Source organism: Corythoichthys intestinalis, chromosome 9 (assembly GCF_030265065.1).
Source record: "Corythoichthys intestinalis isolate RoL2023-P3 chromosome 9, ASM3026506v1, whole genome shotgun sequence".
NCBI classification, from domain to species: domain Eukaryota; kingdom Metazoa; phylum Chordata; class Actinopteri; order Syngnathiformes; family Syngnathidae; genus Corythoichthys; species Corythoichthys intestinalis.
In genome coordinates this window covers 8,457,957-8,473,966 of record NC_080403.1, presented here as the reverse complement: position 1 = coordinate 8,473,966, position 16,010 = coordinate 8,457,957, and the positions used below count along the sequence as shown (strand labels likewise).

The 16,010-nt window shown below is 40.7% G+C and overlaps 1 protein-coding gene across 2 annotated transcripts in view; it reads right to left on the bottom strand.

Annotated features, from left to right (window-relative positions):
- LOC130921544 (sodium- and chloride-dependent GABA transporter 2-like) overlaps positions 1 to 16,010 on the bottom strand; it is a 96,915-nt gene that overhangs the window by 51,381 nt on the left and 29,524 nt on the right. The window contains exons 2-3 of one of the 2 annotated variants that reach the window (XM_057845578.1): positions 8,695 to 8,879; positions 2,445 to 2,579 (exon numbers count right to left, since the gene is read on the bottom strand). In XM_057845578.1, the coding sequence (XP_057701561.1) occupies positions 2,445 to 2,579; positions 8,695 to 8,875 (316 nt within the window). In that variant the 5' untranslated portion in view covers positions 8,876 to 8,879. Of the gene's footprint in view, positions 1 to 2,444; positions 2,580 to 8,694; positions 8,880 to 16,010 lie in introns of those variants that run through there. The other variant, XM_057845579.1, reaches the window with a different exon arrangement.

Genomic DNA, 16,010 nt, shown 5'->3' with positions numbered 1-16,010 from the left:
GCTTTTCAAACGGATTGGTACACCCGAAAAGACTGGCTATGTGGCTGTCCCTCGAAAAATCGCCTTTGCTGCTTTCCCTGCCTTTTCTTCTCAACTTGTGCCAATGTCTGGACTAACACGAGATATCGTGACATTAAAAAACTACCACGAAGCCTTAGCAAACATCGGAGCTCGACCACTCACATTTAAAGCCTGATTGCTTTAAAAACTTTTGGAAGCTCAAGGATCGATTTGGCTTTGACGAACAGCGGAAGCTCAATGGTAGCATCCACAACGCCCAAGGTAAAGGAAAACCGAAAGAGTTTGAAAGACCTCATTAATGCAACCTGCATCCTAGCTAAACAGGAGTTAACATTTCGTGGTAACGATGAGCGTGTAAGCTCTTCTAAACGTGGCATATATGCAGAACGATTACATGGTTTTGCTGAGAAAGATGAAAGGTTAGCTAGACATTTGGACACATCCACTGTGTTTTCTGGCTTGTCAAATAGAACACAGAACGATCTAATTGAAGCAATCCTCTCCACTGAGGCGGAGAGATTTTTTAAAGTAAAGGAAAATAAGGAGGACTTTTACAAAAAGGGTGTAGGTTTGCATAGGGACGGTAGGGACATAACACTACCAACTTTTTCAGGATGCTAAAATTGTCCCCACCAACTTTTAAGCAACCTTACCTTTTTTGCATGATATAATGTTCAGTTATATAGAGAATTTAGATCTTTCAATAGTTCCATGTGTTGTAAGGATAGAATTGACCCTACCATTATTAAGTGAATTATTTTCATTATGTTTATGTTTGCTAATAAAAACCAGACATTTATTCAGGAAGTTTTCAAAATGTTTCTTTAGTATTTTTTTAAAACAAAGGTTTGAATCGAACAGTGTATCATCTGAACCAATGCACGTAAAAGTTATTATCAGTAGATAAGGATTTATTTTGCATTGATCATTTTTGCCTATTAATTAATTAGGTTCATATACATGAGAAATGTGGCCCTTTGCCCCCTTCATCCAATCTGTTTGGTCTTATTAATGTCCCGTCCCCAGCAAAAAGTGTACCTACATGCAGGTTATGCTGTTATATCGTCCCTACGAATGTTGAGACCAAACCTATGCCCTTCCAAAGTAACGGCGGTTTTTGTGGTGAAGGACAGGCGCAAGACCACAAACAGTTTTCATTTCAATCTTATGAAAAAAAAAAAAAAGCTTAGACTAAGAAAAATACAATAGAATATTTAAAAACTAAATTTTGGACTTAAATAAAATATCCTTTGTTTTTCTTTTCACACTTTTTGTTTAGCAATCTGTAATAAATTGATTAAAGTAACAGAATTAAAAGTTTAAAAAACAACTGAATATTTCACTAAAGGTCAGAATTGAATTCTGTGGTTTTGTACACCACTCTTTACTCTCATTTATGTTGCATGAATTATAGAATTGCGACGGCCAACACATTGAGGGTGTAGAGCAAATGCATGTTATTTTCTTACTTTTACGTATCGATAATATGTACCGTGTGCGCGTGTTTTGTGAAGAATGCTGATGAGATATGAAATAACCAGTAGCCAATTGAATAAGCTACCCTTTTTGGTTTATATATTTGGAAATCTGACACTAAAGGAGTCAGTGCCTCACCAACCATGAACCTTACCGCACGTCACTGTTAAGTGTCATCCGGCAAATCGTGTCACAAACTCCATTTATCTCCATCTTGGATCATTTACATCAATTCAAAAGTGAGATAATATGCCGGATAACATGAAATGACATCTGATATAAGCATTCATTAATGATCATGACAGTGTCATATCATAATTATGATTGTCTAATGACAGTCTTATGGCGCCATGGTCAAATTAAGTGTTACCAAACACCGTCACTAGCAATTAATGAAACAACTGGAAGAGTAACTGAAGAAATAATCAGCACAGAACATGAATTTTAATTGTTATTTACATGTGTAGCGCTGCAATGCATGCTAGGAGGCATGTTGGACAACAACAGTGTTGACAGCAGGTGAAAGTAGAGGTTGACTGTCTCCCCTAAGGGGGCGGTGATGGCCAAATGAAGCTTCTTGAAGCAATGATGGTTCATTTGGTCTTATGACAGTCTTATGATGCCGATGTCAAATAGAATGATAAAGTGTTTTAGATGTAAATATCCCATTAATATAGTGAGGACAGCTGCGGCTTATAGTCCAGTGCGGCTTATCTATGAACAAATGCTGTTTTCGTGCCAAATTTGGTTGGTGGCGGCTTAGAGTCAGATGTGCCTTATAGTGCGAAAATTACGGTAATATTTTTTTGTACATCAGCATGCTCTGAATGGATGCTTCAGGATCCTTTAAGTCCGCCGGCATCATAATGCAGTAAGGCAACAACGATTCCTTATTTCTTTTTTAATGCAGCTCTATTTAATGGTGTGGCTGGAAAGTGAATATTTACCTCCAAAGAGAGGACAAATTTTCTTCCAGCAGGTGATGGAGCCCTGTTTAGTGTACTGGCCAAGAGCCGTCTCCAGTAGAAATAGAGGGATGCCACATGTAAAGAGGAAGAGCACATAAGGGATAAAGAACACTCCTAGAGGGGAAAAAAAGTATATATTATTATTATATAGTGTATCTGATACAAACACAACACAAATGCTAAGTACACATAATTAGAATCAGCCTTACAGTGAAATGTAAAATGAAGTCCATGGTAAATTGAAATTATATTTATCTTTTAAATTTCACAGAGCACAGCGTGTTGCCAACAAGTAAAAAAAAGTCAAATTTAGAAAACAAGGAATCAAAATTATGTTCGGAAAGTATTTCAACTGTCAATCAAATACGACTTTTTGCCTACGATGTGGAAAACTGGATGCTACTTCAGCTAACGTCTTTCTTATGCCAACATATATCGCACTCACGGCTGACAACGAAGCACTCTGAAGAGGCCTTACCAAACAGACTATCGGTAGGCTAGAATAATTTTTGGGATGTGGGTAAACTAGCTTGCTACTAGCAAACTGCACATTACAATTGTTATCGATAACAGATGATGCAAACAAAGACACACGTTTTTACGTAGAATGACGACTGTTTTTGGCCCCATTTTTTGACATCCCCAAATACTAGGGTAACTGAAGTGTGAAAAACATCTTAATGGGATCCACGGATAGAGAGACTTGTAGTTCTCAAACGATAACATTATTATGAGTTAAAGTAATTTGATATTGAAACCCCTCTTGATGTTTTCGTTTTTATACAATTTGTAAAATTTGTTTAACTAGTCGGTCGCCATTGTTGTTGACGTCGCAGTGTGGTGACATCACAAGGTTACGCTGCCAGGCTTCCAGAGTATGACTCTAGCGACATAAACATGTCATCTGTTCAACCCTTTCAATTTGAACCTGAGAGGAACATTAATTATTATATAATATTATTTAGATCATATTGAATCATATTAAATAAATAAAGCACTGAACATCAAATTTAACCTCAATTACTAAGTGTGTTTGACAAAAGAATGCACATATATTGAAGATACAATTAAAACACATTTAAAGTAACATTATAAAGTCTGTCAGAATTTCTTTAAACACACACACGCACACAATAATTATGGACAAAAAGAGGAGGAGGACAGGACTCAGACCAGCCATCTTCTGTAACAGGCTAGCCGCTAGTGCACCTGCCAAGACCCCAGTGAACATGGCTAACTCTCGAGTTAAAACGGCGAAATTCACATTCATTCGAAAGGCACACCGAAATGTTTAAGCAGGTCCACTGCCTTCGCATGACCCATAAACTGCAACCTAAAGTATCTGGATGTTACTTGAGCCCCTATTACATACTCCAAAACAACGGGAATATCGTGGGACATAACCGTGCAGCAGTTGTGAGTGAAAACAATTTCCCGTGTCGACTGACATGGGAAGCCGTGTGCATGAAAGCAGGCGTTAAATTCCCGGGTCACAGCAGATGGCTGATGACTTAAATATCATAGCGGCGGCTCCTCCCTCTTCGCAGTAAGAGGAAAAGCGGTAAAACAAACATCGCAATTATAAACTTAACAAGCTGGAAACAGCTAAATTAAACTGGAAACATGACCAAAATTAAAATGTCATTTATTACGTCGGGCCGGGCCGGGGTTCTTTCTCGCTAACTTTTTGAAATAACTATATTTTAACGATGTATGAATGATAAACTAAGTAATACTTGTTATAAAATAAATAATTTGGATTAAAAAATAGAAGGCACTGTATGGTCATTGCAGAGCCAGAGCGTGCCTATACGCACTTTTTAATCTTCCCCTCTGCGAGTCCGCAAAACCGCATCTGTTTTATTTATGATCGGTTTTATTTATGATTGGCGTGATTGGGAGGAACGGCCCCCCCGATCAGAACCCGAGTGGTGTTTTGTTATTGGACTTCTGTGCTCGTCACGGTTTGTCCATAACAAACACCATGTTCAAACATAAGGGTGTCCATATGTGCACTTGGCACCAGGACACCCTAGGCCGCAGTTCGATGATCGACTTTGCAATCGTATCATCGGACTTGCGGCCGCATGTTTTGGACACTCGGGTGAAGAGAGGGGCGGAGCTGTCAACTGATCACCACCTGGTGGTGTGTTGGCTCCGATGGCGGGGGAAGATGCTGGCCAGACCTGGCAGGCCCAAACGTATTGTGAGGGTCTGCTGGGAACGTCTGGCAGAATCCCCTGTCAGAAAGAGCTTTAACACCCACCTCCGGCAGAACTTTTCCCTTGTCCCAGGGGAGGTGGGGGACATTGAGTCCGAGTGGGCCATGTTCCGCACCTCCATTGTTGAGGCGGCCGATCGGAGTTGTGGCCGTAAGGTAGTTGTTGGTGCCTGTCGTGGCGGCAATCCCCGAACCCGCTGGTGGACACCAGCGGTAAGGGATGCTGTCAAGCTGAAGAAGGAGGCCTACTGGGCCTTTTTGGCCTGTGGGACTCCAGAGGCAGCTGACATGTACCGGCTGGCCAAGCGGACCGCAGCTTCGGCGGTCGCCGAGGCAAAAACTCGGACATGGGAGGAGTTTGGCGAGGCCATGGAAAATGAATTCCGGACGGCTTCGAGGAAATTCTGGTCCACCATCCGGCGTCTGAGGAGAGGAAAGCAGTGCACCATTAACACTGTGTATAGTGAAGATTGGGTACTGCTGACCTCGACTCGGGACGTCGTGAGTCGGTGGGGAGAATACTTCGAAGACCTCCTCAATTCCACCGACACGCCTCCCTTGGAGGGAGCAGAGTCTGGGGACTCCGAGGTGGGCTCTCCAAACTCTGGGGTTGAAGTCACTGAGGTTGTTGGAAAGCTCCTCGGTGGCAAGGCCCCGGGGGTCGACGAGATCTGCCCGGAGTTCCTAAAGGCTCTGGATGTTGTGGGCCTGTCATGGATGACACGCCTCTACAACATCGCGTGGACATCGGGGACAGTGCCTCTGGATTGGCAGACCGGGGTGGTGGTCCCCCTTTTTAAAAAGGGGGGCCGGAGGGTGTGTTCCAATTATAGAGGCCTCCCCGGTAAAGTCTATTCAGGGGTGCTGGAGAGGAGGGTCCGTCGGGAAGTCGAATCTCGGATCCAGGAGGAGCAGTGTGGTTTTCGTCCTGGCCGTGGAACAGTGGACCAGCTCTACACCCTCGGCAGGGTCCTCGAGGGTGCATGGGAGTTCGCCCAACCAGTCTTCATGTGTTTTGTGGATTTGGAGAAGGCGTTCGACCGTGTGCCTAGGGGAGTCCTGTGGAGGGTGCTCCGGGAGTACGGGGTACCGAGCCCCTTGGTAAGGGCTGTTCGGTCCCTGTACGACCGGTGTCAGAGTCTGGTCCGCATTGCCGGCAGTAAGTCGAATTCGTTCCCAGTGAGGATCGGACTCCGCCAAGGCTGCCCTTTGTCACCGATTCTGTTCATAACTTTTATGGACAGAATTTCTCGGCGCAGCCGAAGCGTTGAGGGTGTCCGGTTTGGTGGCCTCAGCATTGCATCTCTGCTTTTTGCAGATGATGTGGTGCTGTTGGCTTCATCAAGCCGCGACCTCCAACTCTCACTGGGGCGCTTCGCTGCCGAGTGTGAAGCGGTTGGGATGAAGATCAGCACCTCCAAATCCGAGACCATGGTCCTCAGCCGGAAAAGGGTGGCATGCCCTCTCCGGGTCGGGGATGAGATCCTGCCCCAAGTGGAGGAGTTCAAATATCTTGGGGTCTTGTTCACGAGTGAGGGTAGGAGGGAGCGGGAGATTGACAGGCGGATCGGTGCAGCGTCTGCAGTGATGCGGACTCTGCACCGGTCCGTTGTGGTGAAGAAGGAGCTGAGCCAAAAGGTGAAGCTCTCGATTTACCGGTCGATCTACGTTCCTACCCTCACCTATGGTCACGAGCTGTGGGTCGTGACCGAAAGAACAAGATCCCGGATACAAGCAGCCAAAATGAGTTTCCTCCGCAGGGTGTCCGGGCTCTCCCTTAGCGATGGGGTGAGAAGCCCGGTCATCCGGGAGGGGCTTAGTGTCGAGCCGTTACTCCTCCGCGTTGAGAGGAGCCAGTTGAGGTGGCTCGGGCATCTGGTTCGGATGCCTCCTGGACGCCTCCCTGGAGAGGTGTTCCGGGCATGTCCCACCGGCGGGAGGCCCCGGGGTCGACCCAGGACACGCTGGAGAGACTATGTCGCTCGGCTGGCCTGGGAACGCCTTGGAATCCCGCCGGAGGAGCTGGCTGAAGTGGCTGGGGAGAGGGAAGTCTGGGCTTCCCTGCTAAAGCTGCTGCCCCCGCGACCCGACCCCGGACTAAGCGGAAGATAATGGATGGATGGATGGATGGATAAATTCAATGCTTTTTTAATACTTTTAATAACCCACGGGTACCCTGGAGTAAAAAAAAAAATGGTGTTCTGCCAAAATGTGCTACACTAGTGAAACGTCTTACAAGAGGCAAATTTGACACCCAAAGTACTACCGTGCGCTTTCACCTTGTTTTGTTTAGATGCATAAAGACAGAACATAGTAAAGATGCCTTCAGAAAATACTTAAACATAGGGTGGTTTAAATATGCTACGTGACTAATGTGGTCCACAGATCAACAAACTGCTTTAAAGCTACCACAAGAAAACACAATGCTTAAAAGCATGAGAGGGAAACACATGCAAAAAGTATTTTGAGGCAATGAAAAGGTAATAAAAGACTCAATAAAAACACACATAGTAAGTACTGGCTGCTTTTAACCGATGAGCCATGTGTTGGACATCTCGCCGCGTAGAATGAATTGCAGTAAACCAGTAGTATTTGTCAAGTGACTGTGACAATCTACCTCATCAGCCCGAGCGTTCATTGCACGCTTAAAACATGGCGCCCTCCGTAGGTCAAAACATGTACTAAATATTATAGATTTTTAAATCAATGGTAATATTTTGTGTTTCTAATAACATATTTTAGTAAAAGAGAACAATTGTGGCTTATTAGAGCCTACAAGTTAGCATGCCTCCTGCGTTTAGCTGAAAAACTAAAAACAGTGATACCTCTACATACGAATTTAGTTCCTTCCAGGACCTGGTTTGTAAGTTGAAATTGTTGTATGTCGAGAGGGATTTTCCCATAAGAATTCATTATAATTCGATTAATTTTTTACCGCAGACTAAAAGCCTATGCTAAATCCTTTAAAAAATACTAGGTACAATTACTAATAGCAACTAATAGCAATTAAATGTGGAAAAACAAATGAATTATAAATACAAATCGGAATAATAATGAATGGAAATTGAAAAAAAAAAAGTTTTTATTGTCCCTTTAACTTACTGGCGAATGAAGGGAGGAGACAGCGGGTGAGTAGGTAGGTGGGGTGGGGTTGGGGGGGTGAGCCGTGTTATAGCTAGTCGCTACTCGCAAGCACACCCTGCCTATATTTTTCCATCATTTCCTTCTTGATTTCAGTTGTAAGCATCACCTTTTTCCTATTTTCACCGCTTGCACTAACCTTCTTTGGACACATGTTGATTTCTCTCCCAAGAAAATCCACCGTGCGTCCATTTTGCGGAAAAACAAAGAACTTGCGATGGTGTCATAAATCATTGTAATTCGAGCATGTTTTTGCATGCCGAGAAAAATGAGTTAAATTTTACCACGGATGTCAAAAGGACTGTATGTCGAGGTACCACAGTATATGATTCTTGGAGCAATATTGTAGTTTGATAAATTTCTGGTGTTATAATATTTGAGTCTAGTCTTGTATTTGCCAAAAAAAAAAAACAATGATGTAATGCTGAAGAAGTCTTTTCTGCATGCATGCCATAATTGGAAGTGATAGCAAGCCTTAAATGGCTGTTATTTTTTCAAAAGGAGGATCTAATAAATATTTAGGTAATTTTTCTGCTGGGCTGCCCACATGAATGTGCTTCTTTTGTGTAAATGATTTTTGTACACTTTCCATAACTGTAAAATATTAATGTTTTTCTGCTATTTTATTTATTTCACTGAAATTGCTGACCCGCACATTTTTTTTTAATATAAATGAAAATCTTAAAAATAACTTTTTCATACGACTATATGTATCAAGATTGAAATTGGATCAGTAACAGCAAAACATCTCTAGTTTTGAAGTGGTAGTGTAGCTTATGATATTTGTTGATCCAATGGTTTCAAAGCATCATGGTGTAGTCGGGCTTCATTTTTCATTATTAATGTTTGAGTTGTTCTCCAACTCACCTCCTCCATTTTTGTAGCACAAGTAAGGGAACCGCCACACGTTTCCAAGTCCTATAATTTGTCCGGCGACTGCAAGGAGGAACTCCATTTTACTGGACCACTGTCCTCTGGCCACAGTGACGGGTCCAGATGAAGCCATTTCCTTGCTAGGCTTGAACTTGATCTCTGGGTCATTTTCCATGGCACTGCAACAACATGACCCATGGTTAGGATTAGCAGAAGCTTGGAACTCTCTAAATTGTATCCATACATCAGTCAAGATTTAACACCAACACGAGACAGGGGTTCTATTTTTAAATTTTAACATTCATATTGTGAATGTGTGATAGCATGCATTGTTCATCAGTGAAATGGGCTCAAAAGCTCACTAAGATGCTAGTAGAACCTACTGTATTTAAAACCAGCTAACATTTTCACTCTGGAAAACGAGAATTCAAGTTTGCAAAGTGAAAATGTGCAAACTTTGGGAAGCCAAAATGCCAAATTATTCAAAGATGCTTGTGATGCAAGTAAGCATGCAAGCAGGAGCTCGATGCAGTAAAAAAAAAAAAAAAATAAAATAAAATAAAATAAAATAAAAATAAAAAAGCCCCATAAAACACTGACAGAACTGGACCTGGATGCATGACAATAGAATGATATAAATACACTGAAGTACAGTGAGAGAAGTGGAGGCAGCTGAGCATGAAGAGAGGAAACTCGAGAGACTGGGCATGATGTCAAACAGCAGCTGACACATGGAAGGAAAAAGGGTCCAGGAGCTTCCATGGAAACTTGCACAGAGAGGCTAAAATGAAACAACAGTTCCACAGTTACACTCATAATAATGAATGAACTATGGCTATGGCTACCTACAGTGGTATGAAAAAGTGTCTGAATCTTGTGGAATTTCTCACATTTCTGCATAAAAGCACCATCAAATGTGGTCTGTGGTCTGAACTTTGTCAAAATCACACAGATTAAAAAAGCGTCTGCTTTAACTAAAACCACAAAAAAAACATTTATAGGTTTTCATATTTTAATGAGGATAGCATGCAAACAATACCAGACGGGGGAAAATAAGTAAGTGAACCCTCTGCCTAAGGAGACAAAGAGTAATTGAAACCAATTTTTACCAAACTATTTAAGTCAGGTGTGTGCCCAATCACCGATGAGTGGTTTAAAGCTGCCCTGCCCACTATAAAACACACACCTGGTAAGAATTGTCTTGATGAGAAGCATTGGCTGATGTGCATAATGGCTCTGTCAAAAGAGCTGTCTGAAAACCTGCGATTAAGGATTGTCAGGAAAGCTGGGAAAGGATACAAAACTTTCTCTAAAAGTCTGGATGTTCATCAACCGACAGTCAGAGAAGTTGTCTACAAATGGATTGAGTTTGTCACTGTTGCTTCTGTCCCAAGGAGTAGCCGTCCGCCAAAGATGACGCCAAGAATTCAGCACAGAATACTCAGAGAGGTAAAAAAGAACCATTGAGTGTCTGCTAAAGACTTACAGAAATCACTGGCACAATCCAATATCTCTGTGCACACATCAACTATATGTAAAGCTATGGCCAAGAATGGTGTTCATGGGAGGACTCCACAGAGGAAGCCACTGCTGTCTGAAAAAAACATTGTTGCCCCTTTAATGTTCGCAAAAGGCACTTGGACACTCCACAGAAGTTTGTGCAAAATATTTCGTAAACTGATGAAACCAAAGTTGAATTGTTTGGGAGTAACACACAACATCATGTGTGGAGGAAAAATGGCACAGCTCACCAACATCAACACCTCATCCCCACCGTGAAGCATGGTGGAGGGAGCATCATGATTTGGGGCTGTTTCGCTAACTCAGGGCCTGGAAAACTTGCAATCATTAATTGAAGAATGAATTCAAAGGTTTTTATCAGGATGTTTTGCAGAATAACCTGAGGCCACCTTTCAGACAGTTTAAGTTAAAAAGAGGATGGATGCTGCAACAAGACAATGATCCACAACACAGAAGTAAATCGACTTCAGAATGGTTTCAGAAGAACAAAACACACGTTCTGGAGTGGCCAAGTCAAAGTCTAGACTTTGACCCCATTGAGATGCTGTGTTATGACCTAAAGACAGTGATTCATGCCAGACATTCCAGGAATCTGACTGAACTACAGCAGTTTTGTAGAGAAGAATGAGCCAAGATTAGTCCTGATCAATGTGCCAGACTGATCTGCAGTTACACAAAGCGTCTGGTAGAAGTTATTGCTGCCAAAGGGGGGGGCACAAAATATCAAATGTGATGGTTCACTTACTTATTTTCCCACTTCTGTCCTTGTTTACATATTATCCTCATAAAAATATGAAAACCTATAAATGTTTGGGTAGTTTTAGTTAAAGCAGACAGTTTTTTCATCTTTTGACAAAGATCAGATCACATTTGATGGTGATTTTAAGCAGAAATGTGAGAAATTCCAAAAAGGTTTTTTTTTCATACCACTGTATACATTTTAAATAAAGCTGATGAGGAAAACAAAAACGTCAATACCCTATAAACTGAATTTACTGTATTTGCAAGCATGATAAATTACGGAAAATATTCGTTCCTCATTCAAATGTTTGGCAGGTTATTTGCTTACCATGTTATTCCACAGCTTACATTTTAACAGCTTTGCTGCAAGTTAACAACAAAGACAAAAAAAGACAAAACTGTTCCTTTTCATTTCTGATTTGAAAGTTTCACAAAATGATAGTTGCTTTCGGAGAAGGGTGATTTTTGATACGTGATGAAAATGGAACTTTTCACACTGTGAAAACAATGACTGCAGTCTTGCTACAGTGGGTCATCAGAGGGTCAAAGCTGCTTGGCAACAAAGAGACTTTCTCCTCAATGTTGCTTTTGTGTGGCTGCTATAGTTTTAGAGTGGGAGTGAAGCAAAATAGCTCAGAAATATGCTCACTGATACAGCGGACAAAACGATGTATAGAACATAGTGACCTCATAAGTCATGACAATTAGGTCAGCAGTGGGCTAATAAAGAACAAGTGACATCGGAACAGACACTGGTCTGATGACACCTGCTGAGGGGTGGGTCACAGTTTATTAGGATTCATACATATCATTCAGTGGTATGGAGTTTCATTTCAATAAAATGACATCACACAACAAATTGAGCTAAAAGTATCTTTAGCTCAACCCCACTGATGATGCTACATTTTCAATCTAAGCAAAATGCCATGGATAAAAAAAATAGAATTAACCGATGAGCCTTGATGCAGCGCATCAATTTGACATAAGCTCATCTTTCAGTCTGTAGCAAACATAAACCAAGTAAAAAAACACTCTTAATTAAACTAGGGTTGTCCAAATTATGGTCTGCAGGCCAACTGTGGCCCAGTTTTAGTAGCCTATTGTATATAAATATAAATTATGAAATCATCACTGAATATGGCCCACACAAGAAAGCCCGCCTGTCTCATCAGACCATAGGACATGGTTCCAGTAATCCATTTGCTTTGTTGACATGTCTTCAGCAAACTGTTTGCGGGCTTTCTTGTGTACCGTCTTCAGAAGAGGCTACCTACTGGGGTGACAGCCATGCACACCAATTTGATGTAGAGTGCAGCGTATGGTCTGAGCACTAACAGGCTGACACCCCCCCCCCCCCCCCCCCCCACCTATTCAATACTGAAAGCACTCCTGTAACGAGTCACATGACATTTTGGAGGGAAAATGACAAGCAGTACTCAATTTGGACATTTAGGGATGTACATAGTTTCTAACTTTTGTTGCACTCACTTTTGTTGCCAGGGGTTTACAGTAGATATTAATGGCTATATTTTGAGGGGAAGATAAATTAAGTCTGTTATATAAGCTGCACACAGACTACTTTTCATTCTGTCAAAGTGTCATTTTGTCAGTGTTGTCCCCTGAAAACAGATACCGGTACTTAAATATCTGCAGAAATGCAAGGGGTGTACTCACTTTTGTGATAGACTGTACATTCTGTTGCCCTTCTCATCTTAAACACCAAATGGAGCAGTCACATAAACACAATAGCGTAGGTTTGCAAAGGAACAGTGGGGCCATCCAGTATCACTACCAACTTTTCAGGGTGCTCCAATTGTCCCCACCGACTTTTAAGCAACCTTATTTGCATTGTATGAGGAGTTCAGTTATTGGTAATTTAGATTGCATAATTTGTAATATATTTATAAAATAATTTAGATCCCATATGTTTTAAGGGTAGAAAAGACCCTACCATTATGAGGTGAATTATTTTCATAATGTTCAGACTTGCATTTAACCCTCTTCACTTGCTTAATGTGCCGGTCAATTTTTCTCTTCCTCAAAAGCACGTTATATTCATATATGTATCTGTGATTTTCACGTTTTTGACATCAACAAATCCATAATTTTCACGTGATTTTGTGATCCACAAATATACAGTATTTGTGATTTTTACAAGGTTTTCAATACATATATATACATACATATATACATATATACATAAATACATATATATATATACATACATATATATACATATATACACATATACATATATACACATATACATACATATATACATACAGTTGTGGTCAAAAGTTTACATACACTTGTGAAGAACATAATGTCATGGCTCTCTTGAGTTTCCAGTTATTTCTACAACTCTGATTTTTCTCCGATAGAGTGATTGGAACACATACTTCTTTGTCACAAAAAACATTCATGAAGTTTGGTTCTTTTGTGACTTTATTATGGGTTAACAGAAAAAGTGATCAAATCTGCTGGGTCAAAAATATACATACAGCAACACGAATTAGCAATTTCTTGTGAGTGATTATTGACTTGAACAATCATTGACTTGAACAAGTCAGGAAAGTCACTTGGAGCCATTTCAAAGCAGCTGCAGGTCCCAAGAGCAACAGTGCAAACAATTGTTTATAAGTATAAAGTGCATGGCACTGTTTTGTCACAGCCACGATCAGGAAGAAAACGCAAGCTATCACCTGCTGCTGAGAGAAAATTGGTCAGGAGGGTGAAGATTCAACCGAGAATCACCAAAAAGCAGATCTGCCAAGAATTAGAAGCTGCTGGAACACAGGTGTCAGTGTCCACAGTCAAGCGTGTTTTGCATCTCCATGGACTGAGAGGCTGCCGTGCAAGAAGGAAGCCCTTGCTCCAAAAGCGGCACCTTAAGGCTCGACTGAAGTTTGCTGCTGATCACATGGACAAAGATAAGACCTTCTGGAGGTAAGTTCTGTGGTCAGACGAAACAAAAATCGAGCTGTTTGGCCACAATGCCCAGCAATATGTTTGGAGGAGAAAAGGTGAGGCCTTTAACCCCAAGTACACCATGCCTACCGTCAAGCACGGTGGTGGTAGTATTATGCTGTGAGGCTGTTTTGCTACCAATGGAACTGGTGCTTTACAGAGAGTAAATGGGATAATGAAGAAGGAGGATTACCTTCTAATTCTTCAAGATAACCTAACGTCATCAGCCCGAAAATTGGGTCTTGGGCGCAGTTGGGTGTTCCAACAGGACAATGACCATAAACACACATCAAAAGTGGTAATGGAATGGCTCGAATGGCCTTCCCAAAGTCCTGACTTAAACCCCATTGAGAACTTGTGGACAATGCTGAAGAAACAAGTCCATGTCAGACTCCATGAAAGAAAGAATTTAACTGAACTACACCAATTCTGTCAAGAGGAGTGGTCAAAGATTCAACCAGAAGCTTGCCAGAAGCTTGTGGATGGCTACCAAAAGCGCCTAATTGACGTGAAAATGGCCAAGGGACGTTACCAAATATTAGTGCTGCTGTATGTATATTTTTGACCCAGCAGATTTGATCACTTTTTTCTGTTCACCCATAATAAAGTCATAAAAGAACCAAACTTCATGAATGTTTTTGTGACAAAGAAGTATCTGTTCCAATCACTCTATCAGAGAAAAATCCAGAGTTGTAGAAATAACTGGAAACTCAAGAGAGCCATGACATTATGTTCTTCACAAGTGTATGTAAACTTTTGACCACTACTGTATACATATATATATACATATATATATATATACATATATATGTATATATATGTATGTGTATATATATATATATATATATATATATATATATATATATATATATATATATATATATATATATATATATATATATATATATATACAGTGCTGCTCGAAAGTTTGTGAACCCCACAGCGATGGTCAGATTTTTTGTAAAAAAAACTAAAATAACCTTATTAAATGTTAAGTTATACCCAAATCCACAATACTGACATTCCAAATAATGGACTGAAACAAAAGAAATAGTTATATTGTCATTCTTTATTTAACAAAAGTGGTTGATTTAAGAAAAACTCAGATATCATGTGTGCAAAAGTATGTGAACCCCTTCAGTTAATAGGATATTGCGCCTCCTTTTGCAGAGATTACCTCAACCAAACGGTTTCTGTAGTGACTAGTCAGCCTCTCACATCTACTTTGGGGGATTTTTGCCCATTCTTCCTTGCAGAACGCAGTCAGTTGAGAGAGGTTTGATGGGCGTCTGGCATGAACTGCTCGCTTCAGGTCCCGCCACAGCATTTCAATGGGATTTAGGTCAGGACTTTGACTGGGCCAGTCCAGAACACGAATCTTCTTCTTTTTCAGCCATTCCTTGGTTGTATTGCTGGAATGCTTTGGATCATTATCATGTTGCATGATCCACCTTCTGCCAAGCTTTAACTTCAAAACAGATGGCGTCAGGTTATGTTCTAGGATTTGACAATATTCCTCAGAATTCATGATTCCCTGGACTATGTGGAGTTGTCCAGGTCCTGAGGATGAAAAGCAAGCCCAGATCTTGACATTCCCACCTCCATGCTTCACTGTTGGGAGAAGGTTCTTTTGGTGGTATGCAGTGTTGACTTTTCGCCAGACATGGCGGTTTTGGTTGTGACCAAACAGTTCAATTTTGCACCTACATCAGTTGATGAAAACTCTTTTTAATTTAGTCTCGACAACACAACTGTTAAAAAAACAAAAAAAAAACTACTGAATTGATTGATTAGGAAATCAGGTTGAAATAATAGAAAATTCCAAAATGTTGAGGGGGTTCACAAACTTTTGAGCAGCACTGTATATATATACATATATATATATATACATGTATATATATATATATATATATACATATATATATATATATACATATATATATGTATATATATATATATACATATATATATATATATATATATATATATATATATATACATATACATATATATATATATATATATATATATAATTGAAATTCAGATGTTTTCTATGGCTATGTGTACATTTGTCATCATTT